At 50.1% G+C, this 26,534-nt stretch overlaps 1 protein-coding gene across 4 annotated transcripts in view; it reads left to right on the top strand.

The window, feature by feature from the left end:
• SSBP3 (single stranded DNA binding protein 3) overlaps nucleotides 1-26,534 on the top strand; it is a 53,826-nt gene that overhangs the window by 26,718 nt on the left and 574 nt on the right. For 2 of the 4 annotated variants that reach the window (XM_088060202.1, XM_005521187.3), the window contains exons 5-17: nucleotides 9,678-9,767; nucleotides 17,552-17,632; nucleotides 18,464-18,523; nucleotides 20,458-20,524; nucleotides 20,606-20,682; nucleotides 23,567-23,631; nucleotides 23,732-23,780; nucleotides 23,988-24,023; nucleotides 24,185-24,239; nucleotides 24,659-24,729; nucleotides 25,455-25,533; nucleotides 25,733-25,761; nucleotides 25,968-26,069. In XM_088060202.1, the coding sequence (XP_087916328.1) occupies nucleotides 9,678-9,767; nucleotides 17,552-17,632; nucleotides 18,464-18,523; nucleotides 20,458-20,524; nucleotides 20,606-20,682; nucleotides 23,567-23,631; nucleotides 23,732-23,780; nucleotides 23,988-24,023; nucleotides 24,185-24,239; nucleotides 24,659-24,729; nucleotides 25,455-25,533; nucleotides 25,733-25,761; nucleotides 25,968-26,069 (861 nt within the window). The remainder of the gene's footprint in view (nucleotides 1-9,677; nucleotides 9,768-17,551; nucleotides 17,633-18,463; nucleotides 18,524-20,457; nucleotides 20,525-20,605; nucleotides 20,683-23,566; nucleotides 23,632-23,731; nucleotides 23,781-23,987; nucleotides 24,024-24,184; nucleotides 24,240-24,658; nucleotides 24,730-25,454; nucleotides 25,534-25,732; nucleotides 25,762-25,967; nucleotides 26,070-26,534) is intronic. The other 2 variants (XM_005521190.3, XM_005521191.3) reach the window with 2 other exon arrangements.

Raw genomic sequence — 26,534 nt, 5'->3', positions numbered from 1 at the left:
TGGCAGATGCGCAAAGATGATTTCTGGGGACGATTAGCACTGCTTTGGGTTCGTCTGTGCCCCTGGAGTCACAGCTCGGCCTCGGTGCTGCCGGGATAGAGCGATGCCCACGGCCTGGGCTGGGATCCTGTGCTGGCAGGTGGTGAGGAAAGCTGGGATTTTCCTCTTCACATCCACATCTTGCACCTTCCCTTGTGCTCGATGTGTTTCCAGCCTGAGCTGCTTGCTCAAGCTTTCAGCTTGCCTGGAAAGAGTATCAGCGGTGCTCAGTCCGTGCTGCACGGACAAACCCGCTCCCTGGGGATGGATGAGCCTGGGACACAGCACTTGGGAAGTCGTGTGTGCTGTGACCTTGTTGGTGGCCATCCACTGCCTGGGGAGGGTGACCTGCACTGCTGTGGGATGTGGGGATGCAGGGTGTTCTGCAGCTCCGGACTGGGCAGTGAAACGCTGCGGGGATCCAGGATGCTCCGCAGCAAAACACTGCAGGGATGCCAGGATACAAGATGTTTTGTGGCTCCTTTCCTAAGGCTGGATGTCAGTGAAAAGGTCTGCATGGAGGGCAGAATATTTGCACCATTTTTCAAACATCACCATGGGAATCATGCCAAGGCTTGATGGCTTTTCTCCATCATCACTCAGTTGCAAAGCTCACCTTGCTTGGATTGGGGTTTGCCAGCAGCTTTCCTTGTGGTGCTCCAGTGTTGCTGTCCCAGCAGTGGCTCTCTGAGAACTGGGTTGGCTCTTGGAGTACAACTGCAGCCTCATGAAGGATTTCTAAGCCCTTACTGGCTTCTTGGGATGAATCAAGGGTGCAGGAACATGGAGGGTTAGTCATGGCAATGCTCCCAGGAGGGTGGGTCCTATAGGATGGGTGTTACCTGGGTTTTGACAAGAACAAAAGCCCATAGCCATCATTGTTACTGAATACAGCAGTCCTCAAATCTGCTCAGAGTCCATCCATCCCAGTTAATTTCGGGCTCTGAAGAGCTGCCCCAGGTCTGGCCACAGCAATGCCGGCTGCTCCCGAGCAAAGTCCACCGCCTTCCTCCCCATCGGCCTCGCCAGGCTTTATAGGATGTGCCAGACTTTGTCCCCGTGCAGCAAGTCACAGCCCTTAGTTAAGTTCAGCTGCTGCCTCTGGCTCAATTTAAGGCATTTCCACTCCTTCAGCAGCATTTTCCTTGGAAGATGCTGTGCGGAGAAGGTGCTGCTAAGCACAGACAAACATCAGCAGAGCCACCTCTTTGAAAAATGCTGATTTCTTTTTTGTTAGCCTGCTGCTTTGTTAGAGAAGGGGATTTTTTTTCTATTTTCTCCTTTTTTTTTTCTTTTTTTTTTAATTATTTCTTTTTTTAAGGGCTCGCTGTGGTAAAACTTCACAGATCAGCAGGCAAATCCATCAGGGGCCGCTGCGAGCGGGGCTGGATGCTTGGCCGCTTCCGTAGGTACACAAAACCCGCCCGAGCGCCCGCGAAAGGTTACGGCACTGCTCAAAAAGCGCCGCCGTTAACCTTTCACAGGCGTTCAAACACGCTTTGTGTTATTACACGAAGATGGTGGCCACGAGCATCTTGTCAGGGACGGGCAGATGGTGTTCACCTGCTCCGGACCAACTTCTTTTGCCCTTTGCCTTTGGTGTCGGGGAATAATACCGGGGCAGCTGCTCGCAGTAAAATAGGCTTAAGCAAATGGGATATTTTGGCATTCAAGTGCACGACAAGAATGGGAGTATTTGCATTAATTCTCTCCTCTCTTTCCCTGCGGCGGGAGAGGATGGAGAAAACTGGGATGTTTTCCCGTGGGGTAAAGCCAGGGCCTGGTCTTCTCCGGCTGGATTGGGGGTGGGAAGTGCTGGATGCTGCGCTGGGGTGTCAGTGCTTCATCCCACAGCATCTAACTACACAGACAATGGAAAAGGATGTTTTTCCAGGGAGGTCACGATGTTTCCCACTACCCTGCAAAGGGAAAGGGGGTCTCACTCTCTTCCCTGGATTCAGATGAGAGCTAGTTACCAGGCATCACTGACCCTCCATACAAACTCACAACTTGTTTTGTGTTGTTTTTGATTGCAAAGAGCAAATTATGAGATCAGCTGGCTGAAATACAAGGTGGCAAAACTTCGGGGGAAAAAAATAAATATTTTTTTAAAAAAATATATTTGTAATCTGTGCCCATCTTTAATGGGGAAATAGCTGCCGGACTCTGGATGCCTTTGGGGTGTTCTGCCAATGGAATTGGCAATATCTTCATTAGTGTCAGTAAATCCTTTGGATAAGTTAAAACTAGTTTTCTTCAAATGCACGTGGTGCAGTGGCGTGGCATTTTTCTAAAGTCACGGGTTATTATTATTTTTCCTTCTTGAATTGGATTACCAATTTAAATCTAGCTTTTCTTACAACCCCTTCCAAAATGCACTTGGCAGTTTCAATGTGGAAGAAGGCAGAGGAGCGGAGAGCAGCAGGCAGTGGGAAACAGAAGTCCAGCTGCCAACACCAGCAGCCTCCCCTGCACCTCATCACCACATTATTACTAGTTTTTAGAGAGGGTAAGCAGTATTTTCCTTAATCCGATTTTTTCAAAGGATGTTAACAGAGAGGACTTGATTTTGGCAATGATGCTTAAGAGAAGGATGGAAGGTGAGCTGGTCAGCTGGCCCTAAGCTTCCAGTGCAGTCCCACATAGTTACAGCCCAGAAACTGCAGCATGGAGCAAGGGACATCACTGGCAGTAAAGTCCTGTGGAACTTGAAGCCATCACAAGTTTGTAGAGAGCTCCAGGAAATTACCTCTCCCAGCAGCTTTGCTTGCTGGGAACGCTTCCCTTTTGGTTTTAAGAATTGTGACGTTTTTTAAAATCTGAAATTAATCTGTGACTTTCCATAAAGTCTTGTGTGGGTACATCAGGAGCACATTTAGGTGGAACTGAGTGTCCAGTGCAGGAATGCAAATTGTTGGTGCAAGGAGCTGCTGGGTGGCCCTCAAAGAGCTGAGCATCCCACACTGATAGATAAGCAGTAGATTAATAGTCCTAAGCAATTGCATTATCTAATGAAAATTTTATATAATTATTTTATATCACTTTTTTGGCAGGTAGACCCCTGAAATGGATGGTATTGATTGCTGGAAAAGAGCCTGGCCTGTCTGTTGCTGGAATTATTAGAGGAGAATTGATAGTAATTAATACCTGTGTATTTACAGCGTTTTCCAGGGTGCTAATTGCATGGGATCCATTTAAGCTGTTTGGCAGTGGGGAGGGGTCATACACTGGTTCTCATACACTGGTTTTAAGGTGTAGCTGGACATGGGTCTTGTGCCAGGGAAGATGCTGACAGTGGGAACACTGGGAGTACTTCAAGCCAGGGATAGGGGCCACTCCATGGGGCTGCCCATGGCAAAGCATCCCTAAACACCAGGCTTGGGGTGGATCTCTACACCCAACCACATGGTGTGGAGCCCTGGAGTGCTCTCCTCTGCAAATCCCTTCCTGAGTCAGGAGAAGCACTTCCAGCAAGGCTTCACTTCCCACAAGTTTCCCTTTGTAAAGCTCCCTGTACACACGCGCGTGCAAAACGGAGCCTAATTGCATTTAGTCTGTTTTACACCTCCCATGCTCATCCCTCCCCCCTCCACCCCCCTTTAATTCGGTCGCTGTGAAATTTTTGCAGCCCTGCCAAGTTATTTCCTTGGGATATATTTAGAGAAAGCCAGCTCAGCAGAGCGCGCTGGGTGTTTGTGGAAGGATGTTTGTAAATGTTAGCAGGAACGCTGGCGGGCTGGCGGAGCAGATGTCCGCGAGATGCTACCAAGAGCCTTATTTACAAACTTGTAAATGACTGAAGGGGTTTCCTTCCCGGGGATAAGGGGGACGCCGGCTTAAGAGATTAAAATCCTATTGTTTCATGGCCGGAGCTGCTGTCTCAGATTATCCTTTACAAGGGAGGGGAAAAGAAAAACCAACAAAAAAAACTCCCCCGTATTAGCTTGAAACACCATTCAACTGTTGTGCCTTTTTTTTTTAATGGTTTGGGTGTTTCTAAGGCTCAAGGAAAATACAGGGCTGGGGGTTGTTTCTTTTTCCATAAAGGAGAGGGAAAAAGTTGCCGAGTGTAGCTGTTCCTGACCAGGGTGTGTGCTGGAGCTTTGTGAGCCAGGCAGCTCGCAGGTGATGGATTTTAAATAAGCACAAAAAGCTTGTGCTGTTGTGGAAGTAAAATTAAGCTGAACTTGTATGCACAGTGTGGTGTCCTATGGGAGCACAGCAATGGCTTTTGGGTGGTTTGGTGATACTGCTATGAGCCCATTTAATCTGTTTTGGGTTTTTTTTGTATCTTGGGAATTCAAAGTCTTCAACCCAGCGTTCTTTTACCTTCTTTTAAATAAACCAGAACTGCTTTGTTTTGTCTTCTGGAGCATCCAGCCAAGTGGCTTGCACTGGAGGAAGACTCTGGCATACCCTGGCTGGAGAACACGGCGTGCCCCCAAAAAAACGCTGAGCCTACCTGAGAGGCTCTGCAGGCACCATGGTTTTGAAGTGGGTGCCCGCTGCTGGCGCGTGGGCTGGCAGTGGCACTCTCAGAACCTGCAGCAGGCTGGTGTTGCATTTATTTTGGTGCATGTTGATACAACACAGGCGCTGGCACCGACCCGTGGAGGGGACTGATGTGGGAGAGGATCTGAGGGCTCGGTCCAGAGGAAGCGGTCGGCGTGTCGTCCTCCCTGGCGTTAATCGGGTTACTGTGAGGTGTGGGAGGGTTCTATTATTAAATTTAAAACCTGGCTATATAAGATGAAGGCAGCTTTAACGAGATGAAAAGGCTTAACTGGAGTCCAATTAAATTCCGTATTACCTGTTTACGCAGCCTGCTTAAGTCCTGACCTGCACGCTGGTTTCTTCTTTAGGCTCCAAAGCCTGTGCTCTAGGCAAAAATATAAAATCAAAGGAGACAGATACCAGATCACCAGCATGTCCTGAGCACCTCTGCGTGCTCCTACCAGAGGCAGCTGCCCTCAAGTCTTGTGCTGTTCCCACAGTGGCTGCAAGGTGTGAGATGCAGCCAAAATCCTCTGGTTGATTCTTCTGGAGAAGAGAGGGCAAAAAGAGCAGGAGCTCAAAAAGGAAATACCCAGCCATCCTTAGTTTGGTTTTAGGGTTGATGGAGGCTGTGCCTGGCCAAGCAAGTGCTGGTATTGCTTCCCACAAATGGAGCATCCTCCCTGCTGCCTGCCAGCGCCTTGCACCACTCCTGGCATGTTATGTTTATTAAAAATAAGTGTTTGGTGAAAGCCAGCATGGGATGCTGGGGCAAGCTGCTTGCCTGGAGTGTGCTATGGGGACACCAGCTTGCATCTAATGGCAGAGTTACCAGCACCAGTTGGAACCTGTTTTTCACAGATGGTTAACAGGAAGCACTGCGTGTGTTGGTGAAGCATGGCAGGTTTGGGTGGGTGGTGCCCTGCCACCGTGGTCTCACCATGACACTGAGAGCCTTGCAGGATGGGGTGCAGTGCCTAAGCCCACCTTCAGGTCCACAAATGGGTATGAGGAGGAAGAATCCCTTTCAGCAGCCCCATGTGTGGACAACACATCCAGAAACCTCCTTGGCTTCCCAAGCCCTCTCTTGCAGGCTGCTGCCTTTTATTAGGCAGGTACCTGGGAGCTGGGAGCAGCAACGTTCTGGCAGTGACAGTGATTTCAACCCACCTGCTCTGGTTTCTAAATTCAGCCCCCAAAACCCCGGCGGTGCCTCAGGGCTGCCGTGGGGCTGAGCGTGCGGCAGGGCGGGGGGCAGGAAACTGCATCGCCGCACCCTGCTCGCAGCAAACCCTCACGCCCAGCAGAGACCTAAACCCTGCAGTAAAGAAAGTAAATAAACGAAAGCACCGGACCGCAGCTCCTCCCAGGGCTGTGGGACAGTGGAGGTGAGTTGTGTTCCCGGCTCAGCCGGCCTGGGAGAGCAAATTTGGGTGGCACCAAAAGTGCTGGTGGGGATGTGCCAGAGGCCGAGAGCTGTGTGGGGCAGCCATGCCAGTGCTTCTTCCCTGCTTCTCTTCAGCACAGTTAATACAGCAGAATAACCTGGTTTCTCCTGAAGGATTAGGTTAAGAAAACAAGATGGTTTTAACAGCCCTTTTACATCCTGAATAGATTGTAGCTGAAGACCCTAACCAGCTTTGTAGCACAGCCAGACAGCACATCTTTTCTTTTTTTCCCTCCATAACCTGATGCCCACAGTCCTGTGCAAGTGGGCTCCTATCGGTAATTCAAGTGCCCAGCTCCTGGCTGTGCTGTTTTGTCCGATTTCCATTGCCTCCTGACCTCCATCCTTCTTTATTTGCAAAGCTCTACTCGCAGGCAGCGGTAATAAATCAATTAATGACTCTGATGAATCGTTTAATGGCTGACAAAATAACACTACAGTCAACAGCTTGGATCTCTACAGCAGTACCAGAAGATGCTGGTTGACTCAGGGTAGGGAGACGAAACAGAGACTGTTAGCTCAATTAGTGCAATTAGTGTGCGATTTAAAGGCTTAGACGGCATCTGCTGGCGTACCAGGCCGGTGTGTTAACTGAGAGCTTCGGTTTGGAAGCCAAACACAGTGATCCAGATTGTCATCATTCCACTGGTTTCCACCAAAAAAAGGGGAAAAATACCGACGTATGTGGCAGGGAATTAAAAATACATATGTGTGTTTGTGTATATAGCTATACATGTGCTTGCCAGGAACACATATATATTGATTTCCAACGTGGGGAAAATTTGCCATCTTATAAAAGGCAAATGAGCTGACATGCCAGCATTGCCAGAGCTGTCCTGGCTCATTTTTGGCAGTGGTTTCCATGTGTTTCAGTGGAAGGAAATTCGGGGTGTCACGTGCCGGTGGGGACCTTAGGGTGGCTGATGTGCTTCTGGTTCAGCTGCAGCTTGGATGTGGTGGCACAGCAGTTCCATGCCCATTTTTTGCCAGCTTCCATGGCAACTGCAAATTGTCTGTACCTTCACCAGGGAGATCTGATGGGTTTTAGATATTCACCTAAGGAGAGAGCTTTGGAGAGCAAACTGCAACCAAAAGTCCCTAAAAAAAGTTTCTGGGACAAACTGTTGAAAAATAAACCATACGGGACGAGCTGTGTGGCCAAAAAATCCTGGAAATGGGTGCTGGAAAGCCCTTGGGTTTGGGTGCTGATCCTTACAGTTTGGGTGCTCACCCTTAAGGTTTGGAAAAGTTGTTCCTGCTGTCTTTTTTGGCCTTTTTTCTTCCATTTCTGGCACACCCAAGTGTTTTACAGAACTGCTCCAGCCACGGCTGCGCTCTCATGGCTTCGCCAGGGCTAAAGGTGCCTCGGTGTTTACCTTAGCAGCGGTGATGGGGAGGGGAATAAAAAAAGAAATAAAATGTCACTTCGCAGCCTTGTAAATCATTCATCAAGGGCTGACCAATTTGGCTCCCATCCTACAATATGCTCAGGGCACTTGCGGGTTTTTAATTACCAAGTTCTGCCAAGCGCCACATGTGCGAGGAACTTTAAATCCCCGTTTACGCTGCGAAGGCATAGGTGAGGTTTCAGGGTGTTTAACACGGAAAAATACTCTGTGGTTTTGTGGAAAAACGGGCATTTGCTTCAAGATTTTCTTTGGCTCCTCTGCTCTTCTCCTTCTGCTCCCTGTTGCCAAGGGGAGGAGAAGAGCAGCATCCTTTCCCCCCAGATCCCCAAATCCATGTTCCTCCTCACTCCCCACCACTTCGGGATCCATTTCGCTTTGGGAGATTCCCCAAGCAAAGGATTATAGTGTGCTGGAAATCTCTTGAAACCATAAAATATCACCTTGGCAGCTTTATTGCAGCGCTTGCCGCCTTGGGAGAGAAGCGTTTTGCGTGATAGAGGGTTTAATAAAGGAAATTCCAAATGGGCTCGCTGCAGTTTGGGGCTCAGTCTTATATATTTTTGCATTAAGAACCGTCATCTGCTTTGCAGAGAAACTGCAATATGTTCATGGCCTTGGATTAAGATTTGGTTTTACTTTTATAGCTGACCCACTTGGGGGGATGGAGGGAGGGGGAGAAGTGGGTTCACTCCCTCTCCCATCTATTTTTGCTGCCGTCTGATGTATAAAAAGAGCCTGGAATGGGCAGGCTTATTTTTCCTGCCAGGACGTGTGGTTTTTTTTTTTTTTATTAACTGTAAAAACACTCAGATCTGGCCTTTGCTGCTGATGGGGGGAAGGCTGTTCGGGATGCCTTGTTCAGGGGCATGGGGAGGAGCGTGGCGTGGGCTGTGGCTGGGGGTGCAGGACCCTGTAGCCTCAGGGGAGATTGGTTATTCTCACGAAGGGAGGCTCTTACTGGGGAATCGGCCTCCTGTTTGTGACACTTGCAGCTCTGAGATGCTGGGGTGGGAAAACCATCCACTCATCCGGCATGGTGCTGGCCTTCATCCCACATTCTGCACACCAGCTCCTGCTGGAGAGCTGATGAGGGGCACAGGGGATGCCCTGGGAAGGCACAAGGCAATGATTAGTCTGGTGCTCCCCTGCCTCTGCAAGGCTTTCTGAACAGGAATAACAACATTGCCGACCAAACATGGGGATCCTATCTTGGCAATACTTAGTAATAATCCTTAATTTTCCAGGCTGCCCTGACAGCCTGGTGTCCCCCTCTGCTCACATCTTGTGGTTGTTGCTGCATCGGATGCGGTCAGGAGCCGGGGCTGGCTCGGCTGCTGTTGGGACATGGGGTTTGTTGGGTAAAACCAAGCATGAGCAGTACCCCATCTGTTCATGGGATTTCCTCAGTGGAAATTTTTTCCATTATGGTTTTAGGCGGGTACGTCCATCATAAAAATTGGTGGAGGGAGTAGTTCAGCGATCCAAATCCAGTTAACACCACTGTGGTGCCTTTATAGCTGTCCTGTAACTGGAATGGGAGTCACTCGGTGTTGGGCAAACTGGAGTGCACTTGGATGGCACAGTACTGCTCCTAATCTCACAGGGATGTGTCACCAGCAGTGGCTTTTAAAGATCTTTTTCTTATTTTCCTTCTGAGTAGGATCTTGCCCAAGCTGGTGCTTTCCCAGAGAAAGTGAATAACTACAAATAGGAATGCTGAGAGGAGCAAGTGGGGTGTCCAGGTACCCCATGTCTGTCCCCGTTCCTCTTTTTGGGGCTGGAGCCATGCTGGTGGCTCATTCTGGGGAGGCACAAGGGGAAATGTGACTTTGCAGGTTGAATGCAATGAATTTGGAAATTAATAAAGCCTTGGCATGCTGGTGAGGTCAGGGAAGCATAATTTTTGAAGGAGAGGGCTAAACCAGCAAGCATGGTGGGGAGGAGGAGAGAGGCATTTTAAAACCTTTCAAACAGCTTCTGCCTAAAAATTACTCATTGGATGAGGCTCCTTGATGGAGTAACAAGTCTCAATGCCTGGGTAGATGAATAAACAAACCCCAGAATCATCTCCAGGTTCTGTGTGGCCATCTCTTCTGTGGGTGAGTCACAGAGTCCGGTGCCCCTCCATCTGCGAGCATCCTCCGCCGGTTCCTCCACGGGGGAAGATGCTCAGGGCTCCGGAGATACAAGGCACATTGACTCAGCGTGATGTGGCAGGAGAAGGTGGCATTTTAAACATGCTTTTATCATAACTCTGACCATGTTTGCTCTGGTTTTGTTCCCCACAGAGCGCAGCTGCTGCCCCGAGTCCCGTGCTTGGAAACATTCCCCCGAATGACGGGATGCCCGGGGGCCCCATCCCGCCCGGCTTCTTCCAGGTAGGCTGCTGCTCCTCCCGGCGCTCCCTCCACACCGCGCACGTGTTTGCTTTCGCTCTGGGTGTCAGCGCTGTCGTGCCTGTGTTGGTTTGTTTGGTGTTTTTTTTTTCCCCCCCAAGAGGATGCTAGGGAAGCAGCATGCCTGCACAGCTGACCTGTCTAGGAATAACTTGTGTTCTGCTGTCCTTCCGTGTTTGCTTTCTATCTTTTGTGGCCTTAAAGCAAATTCCTTGCTCGAAGAGGTTACTGTGTATTTACAACCGATGTTTTTTTTTCAAAGCTGCTTGGTTTATGTTTGGGTTGGGATTGTATTTGTTATCCAGTCCTAACAGACGTGTGTAATTGAAAACATTCTGGATTTTGATTCCTGAAACTTTTTCCCCCTCCTCTGGTTAACCACTTGATTTTTTCCAAATGCAATCACTGAATGCATTAACAAACCCTGGCTGTGGCTGCAGGCAGGAGTGGGCTCCAGCCAAATCCCTGAATGCCGTGGAGGCACCTTGTAAGCAAATACCCAGCAAAGTCCCCAAAGTCCCCTCGCTCCTTCCTTATCCCACAAGCTCTGACAGAGGAGTTGTTGGAGTGTTTGGAGTGACACTGACAGAAAGGATATCAACAGGCACAAAGAAAAGGAGTTTTCAAACCCTGAACCTTGGGGGTTTTCTCAGGAGTCTCTTTGCCCGGAGTGAGCTGCACTGGTTTGCAGCAACATAAGCTTTCGGTGCTGTAAAATCCTCCTGCTTTGAGGACGAAACGCTCATGTGAAAAATGGGATAAGAGTTGAAAGGAATATTTGTTTTGGCAAGCTGGGCTTTTTTTTAATCTGGGCTTGTGATTTGTATATGGGAGAACTTCTCGGGCAGTAGACAGGCGAGCTCGATAAGGAGCTTGTGATTTATTGTGGCGATATCTGAGCCCGATATCGGCGATCGCATTTGTGTGTGGGAAGGGGGAAGGAGGATCCTGTCTTTTTTGAGAGAGAAAGAGAGATCCCATTTCCTGAACATGCTTCTGACAAAGTAAGAATATCCAATATTGATTGGGAACCCTAAAACAGGCGAATCTCGTGGCAGCGCTCGGCGGCAGGGGGTGAAGCCAACGGCGGAGATGCAATCTCGCAGGTCATAGCTGCTGCCAGCAATCCCAGTGCCAAGCTGCTGCTTCCAACAAATGTGTCTCCAAAACGTCCTGATCTCGCCCCACAGTGAAGCTGACTGTCCTTTGGGGCTTCTGCTTCACGCCGAGCTGCGAGGGCTGCAAAACTGGCATGAATTTAGGGCAAGGCATCGAGAGTATGGGTTGGCTTTCCCAGAGTGGGAAAGGTGAGGAAGAGGAGTCACATCTCTCCAGACTTACTGTTCATGCTGCTGTCTCGACTCTTCACGTTGACAGCCTCCAAGCTGTCCTCCCTCTTTCCTTTCTGCCCTCCTGTAGCACTTTGGCACCAAGGGTCTGATTCAGGAGTAAACAGCCCATCCTAGCTCCCTGCCTCCTGTGCAGCTGGCCCAGGAGCTGCTGGGGAAGGGGGTGGCTCAGAAGCAGGAGTGGATCCTGAAACCCCAGACAATGTCATAACACCAGTAGAGGTTATGCTGCCCATCCCCAGCACTGCCAGAGGGAAGAGAGGATGGGTGCCGGTGCATATGGCTCACATGTGACATCTCCAGAGCCTGCCTTTCCTGAAAGTGCTCCAACATCTGGTTTCTCCTCCCAGCCCTCAGGATGGAAAGCAGAAGAAAAATCCCACCTTTTAACACAGTCTGAACATTGCCTCCATGAAAGCCTGTCTGATTTATTGCGGGTGCTGGAGCTCATTCCAGCTTCAGGACATGCTGGAGAGCAGCTCTTGCAGAGGTGGGCTGGAGGCTCATTGTTGAGCCAGTCACAGCTCAAGGGTAATTTCCTATCTGTAGGAGATTAAAGTGCCTAAATCCAGAGGGCAAAAACAAAAAGGTCACAGAAGATAGAAAGGACTTCTCCTCAACCCTTGGTATGCCAGCCCTGGGAGTGAGTGAGGTGGTACCACCTCAGCCAGTGCCATCCTCATGCCAGGAGAGTGCTGGAGAGGGCTCGGGGGTTTTCAGCATCTCACTCTTCTGCACCAGGGACCTGCAAGGGATATCCCCAGGGGTAGCAGGCATGGGCAGATAGTTTTGGAGAGGATTTAGAGAGCCTGATCGTGTCCAGGCATGGTGGGGAGTCACACAGGGAGCTGAGGAATGAGTCACCAGCAAAGTTCAGGTAGCAAAAACTCTGCACAGCCACCCTGGGGGTGCGTGAACCCCCCCAGCCCTGCATGTGAGGATGTCCACCATAGGCTGGCAAAGGTAAAAAATTATATGGACCATTCCTGGGACTTTGTAGCCCAAACACGTGTAAATGAGCTTGGAGAAGAAGGAATCCTCCAGAATGGGGAGAAGCAAGGAGGACTCCAGGCTGCAGCACCCATCCACAGCCACTGCCTTGTCGTGAGATTCCCTTCCCAGTGCCAGGGCTCAGCAGCGACCTTCAGGCCAGGGGCTAAGGGAAGTGCAGCCTGCAGGATCTCCCAAAATGATGGGAAAGGAGAAGGCCTATGGTGCTCTTGGGTTGCTGGGGCATTTCATGGTGCCAGCCAGCGGCACAGCATCGGCTGCGCTCCGGACAAAAGGTTGGCTGGGTTGACAGCCAGCATGGGTAGATGCTTTTATTTAAATCTCTCTCTTTGTCCCGTTGAGATGAACAAACAAACCCTCTGCTCATCCTCCTAAAGGTCATCAGAGGCGTTCCTGCTTTTGTTTTGAAAGCTGGATTGATGCCGGGGTGCAGATCCCTTGCAAGAGGGACGGGGGAGGGGGTGCCAGGGAAATATAGGAAGGAAAACAAAAAATTGAAAGCAATTAATACCACACATCTATACCACTAAATAAAGGCAGGGGGGGAGTGTCAGCAGCCCCCCCAGCCATGCCTGCTCTCCCCAGCACAGAGTCCCCTTGCCGCCCCGTACCCCGCGCTGATGAAATGGAAAGTTGACCATAAATCAATGTCGGCGCTGCGTTAGCTATGCATCAGCGGCTCGGCGCCGAGATGCACCAAAACAAAGCGCCGGCTGCTCCGTGTTCCCACACTGCCCCCTAATGCAGACAGACCTCGGGAGCTGGGGAGGACCGGGGGCTCCAGAGCCCGGGGGGCACCCCCCCACCACATCCCCTGCCCTCCCCACCTCTCGTCCCCACGTCCTGGGGACCTTCCTCTTTGGGTGAGGTCACCCGTGGGGTGAGGATGGTGAAGCCAGGGACAATGGGAAGGGGTCCATGTTGTCCTGCTCCCTCCTTGGATGCCACCATTTTCCCCCTGCTGTCCTGATGTCTCAGAGGTATTTCCCACTGCTCAGCGAGTGCCACCAGGTCTGGTCAGACAGTTCCAGTGAGGCAGCACAAGAACCATAAAACCAAGCTGCTCTTCCCAAAATCCTGGGGTAGAACTTAGTACCAGCCTGCACCAGGCAGGGTTTGAAGGAAGGTAGCCTACAAGCTGGAGGAAGGGAGAAGCAAGCATCAAGAGAAAGTTTTTTTCTGGAAGTTTAGTAGGATGCCCGAGGCTTTTGTACCGAGCGTCTGGAGCATATGGTGGGATTTGCAGTCAACTTTCTCTCGGGTGCTCCAGCCAGATGGAGGTGACTGTTCTTGGCTCTGGCTGACACGGGTTTGTTTCCTGAAGAGCTTGTGTTAAACATATTCCTTAAAACCAGGCTTCTGCAGTTGGGAGCCCCAGCTGCAGGCGAGGCAGAGCTCCTGCCCACGACTGCCTTTCGCTGTCTGCGGGGGAACTTGGCCCGCCTCCCCTCGCCTCGCCTTGCTGCCTTGCCTTGCCTTGCCTAACCTCGCCTTGCTTTGCCTTGCCTTGCTTTGCCTTGCTTTGCCTTGCCTTGCCTTGTCTAACCTCTCCTGGCCTCGCCCTGCCCTGTCTGGGGTAGGTCCTCACCCAGCACCCCATGCTGGAAGTCAACCGGGATCTTTCTTGTTGAAGGCAATGGGAGCATCTCTCCTAAAAGCTTCTTCAGAGATAACCTCTTCTTTTTCTTGACAACTTGCAAAATATCTCTCTCCTTCAGTAGAAATAAATCTCCTCTCGAATAAACCCAGGCATGGCTTTAATTAATATCCATCTAATTTATTTTAGTATTTTCTAGCGTCAAAACTGGCAGGCAGGGGCAGGTATTTTAAACACAAGATGCCTCCCTATTGCTAACTCGAAACCATCGGTGTCTCGTGGCAGTGATGCTTTGCCTTCTCGTACCATCCTGCCTTGTTCTGCCACCCCCAGAGGTGCTTGAAAATGTTTTTAAATAGCAAAACTCCCCCATTAGCTGAAAGTATGTAGCCCATAAAACATGATCCATTTGTGGTGAATTACGCTGGAAACATAAATTGACACACGCAGAGCTATGATCACTCGTGCCATTTTCCATCTTTAATATTTTACAAGAAGTTTGAGGAGTCGAGCTCATGAAAGACAGAGTGGAAATAACCTGATCTCCTGGAAACTCCCTGTAGGAAGCAGCTGTGGCAGCAAACTTCGGCTGTCCAGTGGGCCAGGTTGGGCTTTTAAAGCCCCTGGAGTGTAGAGGGGAGAAAAAAAAACTAAGCAGAGTGGAAGTTGGGGCACCAACAGCTGTTGGACACAGTTTCCTCTTAACACCATTTTAGCTGTTGGGGTTGTTTTTTGAGGCAGCTACAGGAAGATGAAGAATAACCCTACACAGAGTGTCCAGTTTGGGGGGAAAAAATAAAAACTTGGGGGATTACGGGGTTTCTCTGGTTGGGGAAGGGTGCTGGTCTGGAGGTGAGAGCGAAGCAACTGCAGAGCAGGTCCTGCTCACCCAGCATGACGTGTCAGAAGGAGCTGTGCCGCAGGGATGCGACTCCAGGGCTGGATGGAGGGATGTGGAGGAAGCAGGACAGCATGTGTTCAGCCTCCTCCTTTAACAGGAGTAGTTAATAACTGCTAAACACACATTTTTTTAAGAAAAGAGGGGTGTTCTGTTGGTTGGAGCCCACATGTCATCTCTGCAGAACACTTGTCTCAACTGCCATGATCCGTCGGGATCATCTGCTGCTCCCTCTGCAGCGAGGCAATCCCGTGCGGAAAGGCAACCACTCCAACAGGCGTTCCCAGCCCAACACAGCTCCCAGCCCTGAAACATCTGCAAATATTTATGGAGATAACACTATCCAGAGGGGCTGCATATCTGACAGAGCAGGGCAGCCGTGCTGAGGGGGCCGCGGCGGTCACAGCTCCGAGCGAACATTTTGGATGCTGCTGCACACAGAAAAAGGAAGAAAAGAAGGAAAAATTAAAAAGCTGCTTTCAGCTCCTCCCTGCCTGCCAAAATGTTTGCATGAGCTGGGCATCTCCTTATCCAGAAGTGTCCTCTGGGAATGGTACCACATGGGATAGAGCAAGGATGGTGCAGCGCTGAGCCTGGAGCGTCCCGGGAGCAGCCTTGGTGTCGGGACAGGAGCACGCTCCAGAGGATGCACTCAGAGCACAAACAACGGATGCTCTCTGGGTCCAGCAGGGGATTTTTCTCTGGTGGAAATGCTGCTGTGTCCCATAGATGCTTTTTCTCCAATAATCAAGTAGTGTTTGCTCTCCAGCTCAAAATGCAGAGCATCACCTTCAGGCCTAGCCAGGGTGCTTTAGGTGGCTGTGTCCCCTGCATGTTTGATACCTGTTGACCCCACACCCTCACCTGCTGTGGGATATGAGGAGAAGGACATCAGTACCTGGACAGCAGTGACGCCCTCCTGCAGCACAAGGCAGGCATCGTGGGGGACGCTGGCTCTTGCATTGATGGGGCTTGAGGTGTGGCCTTTGCTGGCCCTGATTTTTACCTTCCACTTGGTTTCATCACTCATTCACCTCTTCTGATCTTCCCTACCCCAAATCCTCCAGCTGAGATGTGTAGGAAGGGCTTTGGGGGTGGCCAGACCTTACTGGGGGTTGGTGGGAGGTGTCTGCTGCCCCTGCTGCACTTTGCATTCACAGACAGAGTTAGCAACTCAGAAGCAAAAATAAGTCAACTTCCATGCCTGGAGAGGACTTCTACTAAAGGAGGTTGATGCTGCAGTTGGACCTCAGAGGTTTATCTTCTCCGCTCTGGTGGGACATGGATGGAGAAGGCAGGGGGGAGGCTTGTCCTGAGGTGCTGTGACCTTGTCCAGATGAGGTTGGCCAGGAATTAAGGGCAGGGGCTGGTTCCTTTTGGCTCCTGGAGAATAAGTGATGGGATTTCAGTGGCTGGAGCAGAGAGGCTGGCAGGAGGCTCTTGGTTTAAATCTGCTTGGCTCCATCTCGCCGCTGAACCATTCAAAAAAAAAAACCAAAAAATTAAAAAAAAAAAAAAAAAGAAGAAGAAAAAACCCACCCTCTTACTTTATTTACATTGCACTCAAGTTTCTGCTATACAAAAGATTTGCAGGTGCAAATATGTCCTGCCTTCATTAACTTCCCCTCCCTTTTTAATTTATGTGATTTCAATTTTCCTTCCCTGTACTGTTAATTAGGGGACCCTCTAATCAGTACCATTATCACAGTGGTATTCATGTTTAGGAAAGCTGCTAAACAAACGCTTGCAAAATTGCTAAATGGCTAATTAATGTCTGTTAATTAAGAAAATTGCTCATGGTAACAAACCATGCCATTGCTGGCAGCAGCTAGAAGGCGAACACTTGTTGAAATTAGTAACGAGGCAGGTAGAGAACATCTGCTCCGGCGCCGGTCCTGGAGCCTGCCGTCGCTTCCCATCACCTACTGACAGAGCTCCTGTGCTTTCTCTACCAATTACACTTCCTTTGACTCCAAAAATACTTTTTTTTTTCTTTTTTTCTTTTTTTTTTCCCTCCTTTTCCTCATGTTAACACGCACCGGTATATTTCTTGCACCGAGCTCGCTGTTTTTCCAAGCAAATTTTCATTTCGTGCTTTTAAGGGAAATTTAATTAAAAAAATAAAAAAAATTAAAGTAGGCGTTCAAGCCCAAAATGTCAGCAACTGCTGCATTGCAGCCTTAAACCTGCACCAACTAATCTCTCCTTTTTTCCCCTAGACATCCTTTCTTTGCTTGCAGGCCATTTTACTCGCATCCTTAGGGAATCCACCTCGAGGAAGGATGTTGCATCCCTTCAGTGTGGCGGTGCAGCCCCGGCTGTGCCTGCCAAACGCTGCCCAAGCGTGAGCTGGGACGTGCTCCTCGTCCTCCACGCTTGCTCCAGCGCCTCCAGTGAACCACGGTCAAAACACAAACCCAGAGGTGTTTCTAACCTTTGGGATGAGAGAGGAAAAAAAAAAAGATTTTTTAGATTTTTTTTATTTTAGATTTTTTTTTTTTTTTTCCTTTTTTTGGTTTGGGGGTGGTTTTTCTATTTCCCCCCAACCTTTCTGGTCCTCTCCTGCATATTTTTTTTTCCTCGTTGCACGCCCCTGCGAAGTGTTTCCCTGTGTGTTTATCATTGCAGACTTGGTTGAACCACTGGACCGTTTACTTTCAATGTGGCCACTGTATTTTGACAGATGTTCTGATTTTGAATATATACTTTTTTTTGCCTATATCATTAGTCACTGTTCAGCTGCAAATGAATAGAAACTCGATTTAAAAAAAAAAAGAAAAAAAAAAAATTGATTTAAAACTGGGAGAACTGACTCCCCAACTAAACAGGTCCACCCATGAATCCTTTTTTTAGCTCTTTCTGCGCTTTCATGTGCTAATCTATAACCTCCTTCTACTGTCTGACCTCACAGGGACCGCCTGGGTCACAGCCCTCGCCACACGCACAGCCTCCACCCCACAATCCTAACAGCATGATGGGACCCCACAGTCAGGTAAAGACACTAGTGATGGGTAGGGCTGTGAACTGGGACGTGCGCTCGATTTACTTCTTTTTTCCCCCCTCTGTAAGCATGCTGGGCAGCGGGTACCCGCTCCCCGGGGAGCATCCCCCCGGGCACCCCAGCTCTGAAGCAAAATGTTGGCTTTTTCCCCCCCTTTTTTTTTTTTCTTTTTTTTTTTTTTCTTTCTCTTTTTTTTTTTTTTTTCTTTTTTTTTTTTTGTGTTTTTTGGATATGCAGTTGTCAATGGACTGAGAAGTCAATCGTGGGTATCAGACTGTTTTACCTTCCCAAGGTAGCCTGAGAAATTTAACTTGATGTGGGTTTTTAAGCTTCTGTTAGTAGCAGCAGTTGTAAAAAGAAGTAATGTTAACTTTCTTCTTTTTTTTTTTTTTTTTTCAGTACTTAGCACTGGGGTTTTTTCTGTGTGCGTGTCTGTATGTGCTTATTTGCCACTGTTTTTTTTTAATATATCTCTATATATTTAAACTTGAGCATTATCTAACACTCAGGGTTTCCCATGCACTAATTTTAACAGCCTCACCTAGTATTGCCGATGCCAAACACGCTCCCAAACAATAAACCTACAGAGAAAATGTCTAAAAAAAATGGACTCCAGACACCTTTCTCTCTTTTTTTTTTCCCCCCCCTTTTGAAACGTAACTTTTTTAAAAAGGATGTCTCCAGAAAAAAAAAAAAAAATACCAAAAAATACCAAAAGCAGTATTATTTATATACCAAAAAATGCCAAAAGCTAAGCAGCGTGCGTGGGGAGCGCGCTGCCTCCCCACAGCTCAGCCCTGACCCCCTTTTGTGTCCCCACAGCCGTTCATGTCGCCGCGCTACGCCGGAGGTCCCCGGCCCCCCATCAGGATGGGCAACCAGGTACTGGGATCCTGGATTTCCTAGGCATAGCTGTTATTTGAGAAGGGGGATGAGGCCCAGGTGTCCTGCAGATGCTCCTTGGGTTTGGATGGCAAGCATCACCTCCTTGGTCACCCTCCTTTTTCCTAGTGCTGGAGCATTACGTGTCACATAACGATGAGAGTTTAATTTTATTTTGAGGTTTGGGCCCATCCAGGGTGGAAAGAGCAGTGGGGAATGTGCTGCTTTCCAGCTGTGGTGTTCCCAGCAGGGCTGTGCCATGCTGTGTGCTCGCTGCCCGGCTGGATTTTCCCTGCAATCGCAGAAAATTAAAGTGATGGAGATAATCCTGCTGCTGGGTTGACGGAGCGTTTAGATCAGCAGCGGGGTCAGGCAGGGCAGGTCACTGCTGAATTTTTTGGGTTGGGTTTATCCTCTTATCCCAGCTTATACAAGGGCAGTTTGTTTCTGGCCATGCAGACAGAGGCTTCCACCCCACGCCCGGCCTGGACGCATGCGTGGCCTTTGGATAGGGAATTCATCTCCTTGCCAATGATGCCATGCAGATCCTTAGGGTAATGACCAAGCCAGAGGTTATTTATCACTAAAGGGAAATTAAAGGAAACCTGTAATACCTTTGAGCAGCAAAGGTTCAAAAATTATCTTGGGAGCTTGTTTTTTTGGCTATCAGCGTTATTTTTCTCTAGGTCTAATTAGCAGAAAGAGCAGGATAGTCAGGAAGTTGGATGTACCAGCTTGCTCTGGGTTTATGCTTACTGGATTTGAGACTTGAATCTTTGCATCTTGCTAACTGATGCTGAGAGAGCTGAGATATAGCTGAGAAAAACCCAGAAGAGGCTGATGGAGGACCCCCATACCCGGATGGCTGGAAGAGCCTTCCACCCAGGGCACTGATGGATGATCTAATGAGGTATTAATTCACTGCACCTCCTCATGGGTCAGTTTTGACAGGACCCCATCTTGCAGTGGTTCTCAGCTCATCCCAAGCTCTGCTGGAGGTGAGCACAGTGAGCTGGGCAGGCAGGAGAGGCAGGGGGCACTGGTTTGAGGAGGCTGTTCCCACATCAGGATCAAGCGTCCAGGAGTGGGTAAAGTTAATTAGAAGGATTTCATTTTTTTCCCCCAAACACCACATATAAAACACATGTTTGTACATAGGCAGAGCTCAGTGAGGTTATGGTCATACCCTGAGGGACAACAGGAATAAATAAGCAGGCAGGAAGGTCAGGCAGCAGAAGTGTAAATACCCACCTCTGCAACCCTCCTGGCTTATCTTCCTCCTGTTGCCAGCTTCCAGCCTGCAAAAAACTTTGGAATTGGGCTGATTCTTCCTCAGCACAGCCATGTACAGCCCTGCCTGTGCTGTGCTCCAGCACTGGGATCCTCACAGTCAGCATCCAAGTAAAAGGCAGCTCCATAGCAAAGCTGTTTACAGTTTGCTTCCCTCAGGCAGACAATATCTGCATTTCTTTTCGCCTTTATCTGTTTGGAGTAGCTTTTGAAGCTTAAATACCAGCATTGCCCGAGTGGAATGTGAGTTTGGGGAGGGGGAGCATCTGCCTTCCTCTCAGCCTGTGCGGGGATGGGTCCCAGCCTTGCTCTGCTGCACATGGAGCATCTCCCCACCACAGCCAAAGACTCGCTGCCTGGTTTGGCCCTGGTGTTGTGTCTTACCAGGGTGCCATGCTGCTGGTCACCTTTCTCTGCTGGATTTGACACCACAGCCCCGCTCAGCCTGGGTTTTCCCCTGCTTTCCTAAAATACTAAATACTGCAGCATTTGGCCTGGGGGGAGGGGGAAACGCCTTGTTTGGGGTTTAGAAGGGATTTGCAGAAGGATGAGGGAGGCAAACACCTGGAGGCTGTAGCAGTGGGATGTGGGATGCAGGGGGACGCAGGATTTGTTTTTTTAATCTCGCTCCCTTGCTTTCACAGCCCCCGGGCGCTGTTCCCGGTACACAGCCATTGCTGCCCAATTCGATGGATCCCACGCGACAGCAAGGTAAAGCCAGCAGAGGAGGGCCAGGCACTGGGGTTCCTAATTAGCTGTTGCTGTGTAACACCCCTGCTTTCCTCCCAACAGGGCACCCTAACATGGGCGGCCCCATGCAAAGGATGAATCCTCCGCGAGGGATGGGCCCCATGGGTCCCGGTCCGCAGGTAAGCCCCGTGCCAAAGCACATCCTACAAACCATGGGAACAACCTCCTGGGGCTCAGAGGGCTGGGAGTTCCCCTTCCCCCCACACCCTGTCCCCCCATTAGTGTTAATGCGTTTTACATTAGTCTTGCATCTGGAAATCCCTCCTTTTAACAGGAGTGAGGTCTTCAGAGCTCATTAAGGGTATTGCAGCCTCCCTCCTGCCCTTCTGTCAGAGGGGATGGCACTTAGCTCCGCTCAGGAGCAGCCTTTGAGTGCATTACACTGCCTGCCTGGGAAACAGTTACGACCCTAACTGCAGGAAAGGGAAAGGAGGCTTCCATTTGAAATTAATAAATAAAAAGAAATGGCAAAGATCCCTTTAGCAAAGGGAATAAGGCTTTCCCCCTGCGAGGTTCCCCTCCACCTGCCCCTCCTGCTGCCTGCTTGAGCTCTCTTATTTCAGGAAAGGGGAGTAAACTCTTGAAATTAAGCAGATCTGGGTTAATATATGCTGTCGTTCCGTTGATTCACTTTATGGAGTGGCTTGTTGTTGACTCACTCCTGTTTGTTCCTTCTACGAGACTTCAAAACCAGATTACCATATTTTGGTTGGAGGTTTATCCTCTCTGCATCGTCGCCTACGTGGAGTTTGTAGCGCGAGGATCAGAGTCTGTCAGGAGATGAGCGGGTGCGCTGGAGTTTTGTTTTGTTTTTCCCCCCGGAGACTGTTGAGATAAGTGAATGTTGTGTAAAGAGGGAGTTGTGTCATGTCTTTAGCACCAACCTGAGGATGTTGCTCAGGGGTGCTTGGCCATGCCCACGGGCACCCGGGCTCCATCCTAGGGCAGGGGACAAAAAAAACCTGCGCGAGCATCGTTTCACAGGCCAGCCCTCCCATAGCGCTGCTGCCATGCTTAAAATCCTCCTTTCCTGGAGGATTACACCCAAAAAGAAGGAAAAAAAAACAAAGGCATTTGCAAGCGTGGCCTGCGCCAAGGCGAGCGGCGGCGGCTTGCCCGGGGGAGGCTGCTTCCCACTTCCAGAGCTCGCCGCGAAACTTGGAAGCGGCGAGCGCGCACTGAGCGCCGCGTGGGATGGCGGCGGCTCTGGGAGCCGGCAGGAGTTGTGAAATGTTCAGAGCTTTATTTTTGACTCCACCATTCCCTGTGTATGTACATTAGGGAGGGTTTTTTTTTAAGAAGCAGCCTTTCCCTGGAGAAGCGCTGGGCTTCCCAATCTGGCACCCGCAGGCGCTGCCTCCCTGCAGCCGTCCAGGAATCGGCGCCTGCGCAGGCAGCCACCAAAAATACCGACCCAGACCCAGCAGTCCCTCACACCTTGTGTACCCAGGGCTTGTTTTCCTTTAAGCTTTGCATTGGGACCTTCCTAAACCTCAAACGATTCCAGAGGGCTGCAGAACACCCAGCCGGGACATCCCTGCGTCCTGACAGCAGCTCCTTATTACACAGCAGTGATGAATCATCCCTTTCAGCTGATTGCCGCTGCCTTTTTCCCTCTAAGAGTCCCATTTGTAGCTCTGCAGAAGCCAGGACAGGGGTTGCCAGCGCCAATATGAAGAGGGTTTGTAGCTCTCTGGGTTTTGGTGGTGCCTTGCCCAGGTCGCTCGGCACAGCTGCGTTCCCTCCTCTCCCTCCCTGAGCATCTTTCAGCTGGCTTCATTTTCCAGCCTTTCAGCTCCAATTAAAAATGCTGAGCCCCCCCCCCCCCCCCTTTTTTTTTTTTTAATTTAAACAAGGGGCTTGATGCTGCTATTCAGTGTAAATGGCTGAAATTTTGATCAATTAAGGACTTGCTGGTAATTTGTTTGGGGAAAACCCTTTTCTGCCTCTTCAAAACAAACTTTGGTGATGCCCTCAGCAATGCACCATGCACTGGTGTATCCATAAATCCAGGTAAAAATTGACAGCACTAAAGTATTGTACTTAAAATCCAGTTTGGAGCACTCCAAGGGGCTGTGGTGTAGGAGGTGGCCAGCCATCCCTCCTCCTGCTGTAGCAGTTTTTTTCCTTTAAATGGCAGAAACACAGTCCAAAAAGATGCATTACAGAAGAGATGGGGGTGGGAGGGGAAGAGCGGCAACGCGACCTAAATCTGGCTGCACGTCGCCTGGAGGGCGCACGGAGCAAAGCACAGACCAAATGGAGCGCAGCATTCGGGGGATTCCTCTTCCTCCACTGCCTTGGGCTTGGCTTTGTACTAGAGCTGGTTTTAGGAGATGAGGGATGCAGATCTGAGGCTCCCAGTCCCAGCTGGAGGCTAAGCCAGGGAGGAATAAGGCACGAGAGGAGGCCCAGGGGGCTGCCTGCCCTCGCCCACTCCCCGCGGCTGCAGATCCGCTCCAGGGGATGGAGCAGAGAGCTGGGGAGCAACAGAAAAACAAGCCTGGCTTGGTATTCCCTATTCCAGCAGTCATCCAGGGAGCAAGGAGTGCTCCATTTCGGGGGGAGCTCATGCAGCCTTTCCTCATCCTAACGCTGCAACCGGAACCTTCCAAGTGGTGCCTTTTCTCCTTTTCCTGCCCCTGTTTTCTCCTGCACAAAGGGAAAAATCCAAAAGGCTGTTGCTGGCGCTGGGGGCTGTGAACAGAATTGTCTTGTGGAGCTGGGAGGGGGATGTTTTCCCTCCACAGAGAGAAGGGAGGGGGAACTTGGGGGCTCAGCCTGGCTCCCATCCATATTCAGCTGCCTGCTTTTTTTCATAAGCACAATTGCCTCTTATGTTCATCATCATTAATTATTTTTTTTTATTTTTTTTTTTAAAGCTCATTTTTCCACACAGACCCGCTTGGTTTTTTGTTTGTTTATTGGCTTTTTTCCCCTTTTCTCTTGTCTCTCTGGTGACCCTTCCCGTTACAGTAGACTGACCCTTGGTTATCGTTGCAGAACTATGGCAGCGGCATGAGACCTCCACCCAACTCCCTAGGTCCTGGCATGCCTGGAATTAACATGTAAGGCAATCCCCACGCAGGGAGGTTTCCCCACTGACTCGGGGCTGTCTGCAGAAAAGCACAACATTTATTTTTTCCCCCTGTTTAATTTTGTCCCCAGGGGGCCGGGCGCCGGTAGACCGTGGCCGAACCCCAGCAGTGCTAACTCAGTGAGTATCTTGGAGTTGGCTGGGAAGTGTCCTGCAAATGGGATCATTCCCCATCAGCTGAGCCCTGCTAATGAGAGGGGGTTCCCCTGCCTCTCACTTAGGCTGCTGGGATTCCCATCCTGGCCAGGCTGAGGGGGCACTGGGGGTCTTAGCTGTGCCCTGATGGGATCCAGCCCATGGCTGAACCTGTCTCTCTCATCCCTACAGATCCCATACTCTTCTTCATCGCCTGGTACATACGTGGTGAGTCCTCCTGCCCCAACTGTCTGTCCTTCCATCAGGAGTTCATGTGCCAGGGGGGAATCAGTGCCATGGGAGGTGACTCAGCTGGGTTTGAGGGTTGGGGGTGGTGTTTGAAAACAGGAAAAGGTGGGCAATGCTCATGTTTGCACATCTTTTCACAGGGTCCGCCCGGCGGAGGTGGCCCTCCAGGGACACCCATCATGCCCAGTCCTGCAGGTACGAGCCCCCTGAGACCTCTCTCTCTCCAGGGCCATCCCTGCCCTATTGTTAATGACCAATTTTTATGGCTTTTGGCTTTCTGGGAAGCGGGTGGCATGGGCTTCTTGACTTCGGGATTGCATTTGGGGATGTTCCTACATCCCCCTGTTTCGGGGATTCAGATGCTGTGGGGCTCAGGAAGGTGAGGAATTACCTCCCCACCCTTCCCAGCCAGGAGTTGAATTATTTTTCACAGTTGAATTTCTGTGATTAAAAACTTTGTGGATCTTCATTAAATACAAATTAGCCAGAAAATGGTGGTAGTTAGAGGGAATTTTGGGTGATAAAATACAAAAGAATGAGTTCAAGTGGCATGAGTTTGTTTTAATTAAGAAATGAATTAATCACCCAACTTACTGGGCTTCACTGTTCCACAGATTCAACAAATTCAAGTGACAACATCTACACAATGATTAATCCAGTACCGCCCGCAGGCAGTCGATCGAATGTAAGTCTGCTTTCTAATAATTTACATATCAGATACCATAACAAATCATAATTAACTTCATCAGTTGAGAGTAAAGCAGTTTAATTGATTTCAGCCATTTGTTACAAAACAGAAATAAAACAAACCATCAAAAAGCGATTAACTCTTGGGCGACTTTGTTAATTTTTTATGGTTATTAAGAGAGCAGCAGTCCTGCTGCTCCGGCCGAGGTGCTGGGTTTTGTGGGATATGGGCAACCTTAAATCCTGTGGGATGCTGGTTGGAATGCTGTGCTGCAGCTCTGGGTCTGCCATCCAACCACATTTTCTAGCTGAACCCACAGGACCATAACACTCGCAGCCTCGAGGGGTGATGCAGCCCCAGGTTGTGCCAGGGAATGTTTAGACTGGATATTCAGAAAACTTATTTTCATGGAAGGGGTTGCCAAGCACTGGAATGTGCTGCCCAGGGCAGTGGTGGAGTCACCATCCCTAGAAGTGTCCAAGAAATGCATGGATCTGGCACTTCAGAGTATGGTTTAGCGGTGGTGCTGAGTTGACTGTTGGACTTGGTGATCTCAAAGGACTTTTTCAACCTCAACTATTCAGTGATTCTACGATACCTCCCCCCCTTGCCCTGCTGCAGAGAGATAGCAGGGGCAGGGACAGTGCTCAGGAGCCACCGTGGCAGCTGCTTGGGGTTGTTCTGTGGCTGATTTTTGGTTTTGTCACCTTTTTCTTGTGCAGTTCCCGATGGGCCCCGGCTCTGACGGCCCCATGGGCGGTATGGGTGGCATGGAGCCCCATCACATGAACGGATCGTTAGGTGAGCCATGATGGTCCTTCATTCCCTGGGGACACTGGCAGAGCATCCCAGTGCCTGCTCCCATCCTGGGGTCAGCCCCCAGATCACACCAGTGCTCAAAGCAGAGTCTTTGGGTGGAAATCAGCGGGGCTGTGGGGGACACGGAGCCATGGCTGCAGGCCCAGTAAGGCTCTTCTCATTTTCTCTCTCCTCTCTGCAGGGTCAGGAGACATAGATGGACTTCCAAAAGTAAGTGGGGTTGGTTGGAGGGTGGGTGTGTGGGCTCTCCCCTTTCCACTGGGGTGCTGCTGTCACCCTGATGGATGGGGACACGGGGAATGTGACTGGGGTTGGCAGGGCTGGGTCCTGCCCCACGGCATTGTCCTGCCCCCGTGGCGTTTCGGGGGGATGTGGGGACCTGCTCACCACCTCCCCTCCCCTCCTGTCTCCCACAGAATTCTCCAAACAACATAAGTGGCATTAGCAATCCCCCGGGCACTCCAAGAGACGACGGGGAGCTGGGAGGCAACTTTCTCCATTCCTTCCAAAATGACAATGTGAGTGAGTGCCTGCCCGGGGATGGGGGGACGGTCCCCGAGGTGCCCAGCACTGGTGTGGGTGGGCTTGGCACAGTGGGTGCCTTTTGGACTTGGGTTGTGCCCTGTGCCCCAGGACAGAAAAGTGGGCAGGGGGAAATAAGACAGTGGGTGGAAGCTTGGGGTTGGTGGAGGGATGGGGGTGCACAGGTGGAGAGGAGCTGGTGCACAGGTGGCTGTGCTGGCCTGGCCGATTTGAGACTCTGTGGGTGGCTGCAGACATCCCTCCTCTTCCTCCCTCTGTTAGCAGCATATACACATGTGCATGTTAATTATTTGTTTTAAATTGCATCTCGCCCCATACTGTTCTGCTGATTTTCTTCCCGGAAAAGCAAGTTACAACACAGATTAGGCCCTGATAAATGGGAGTCTCCAGCATATCCTCTCTTCCTGGTTTATTAGATCCAATTAGGTTGCTGTGTAGTT

Source organism: Pseudopodoces humilis, chromosome 10, assembly GCF_049639895.1.
Source record: "Pseudopodoces humilis isolate 2021_Gansu_Grassland_sample_001 chromosome 10, ASM4963989v1, whole genome shotgun sequence".
NCBI lineage: Eukaryota > Metazoa > Chordata > Aves > Passeriformes > Paridae > Pseudopodoces > Pseudopodoces humilis.
Note: the sequence above shows the minus strand (reverse complement) of the source record. Positions and strands in the feature narration are given on the sequence as shown.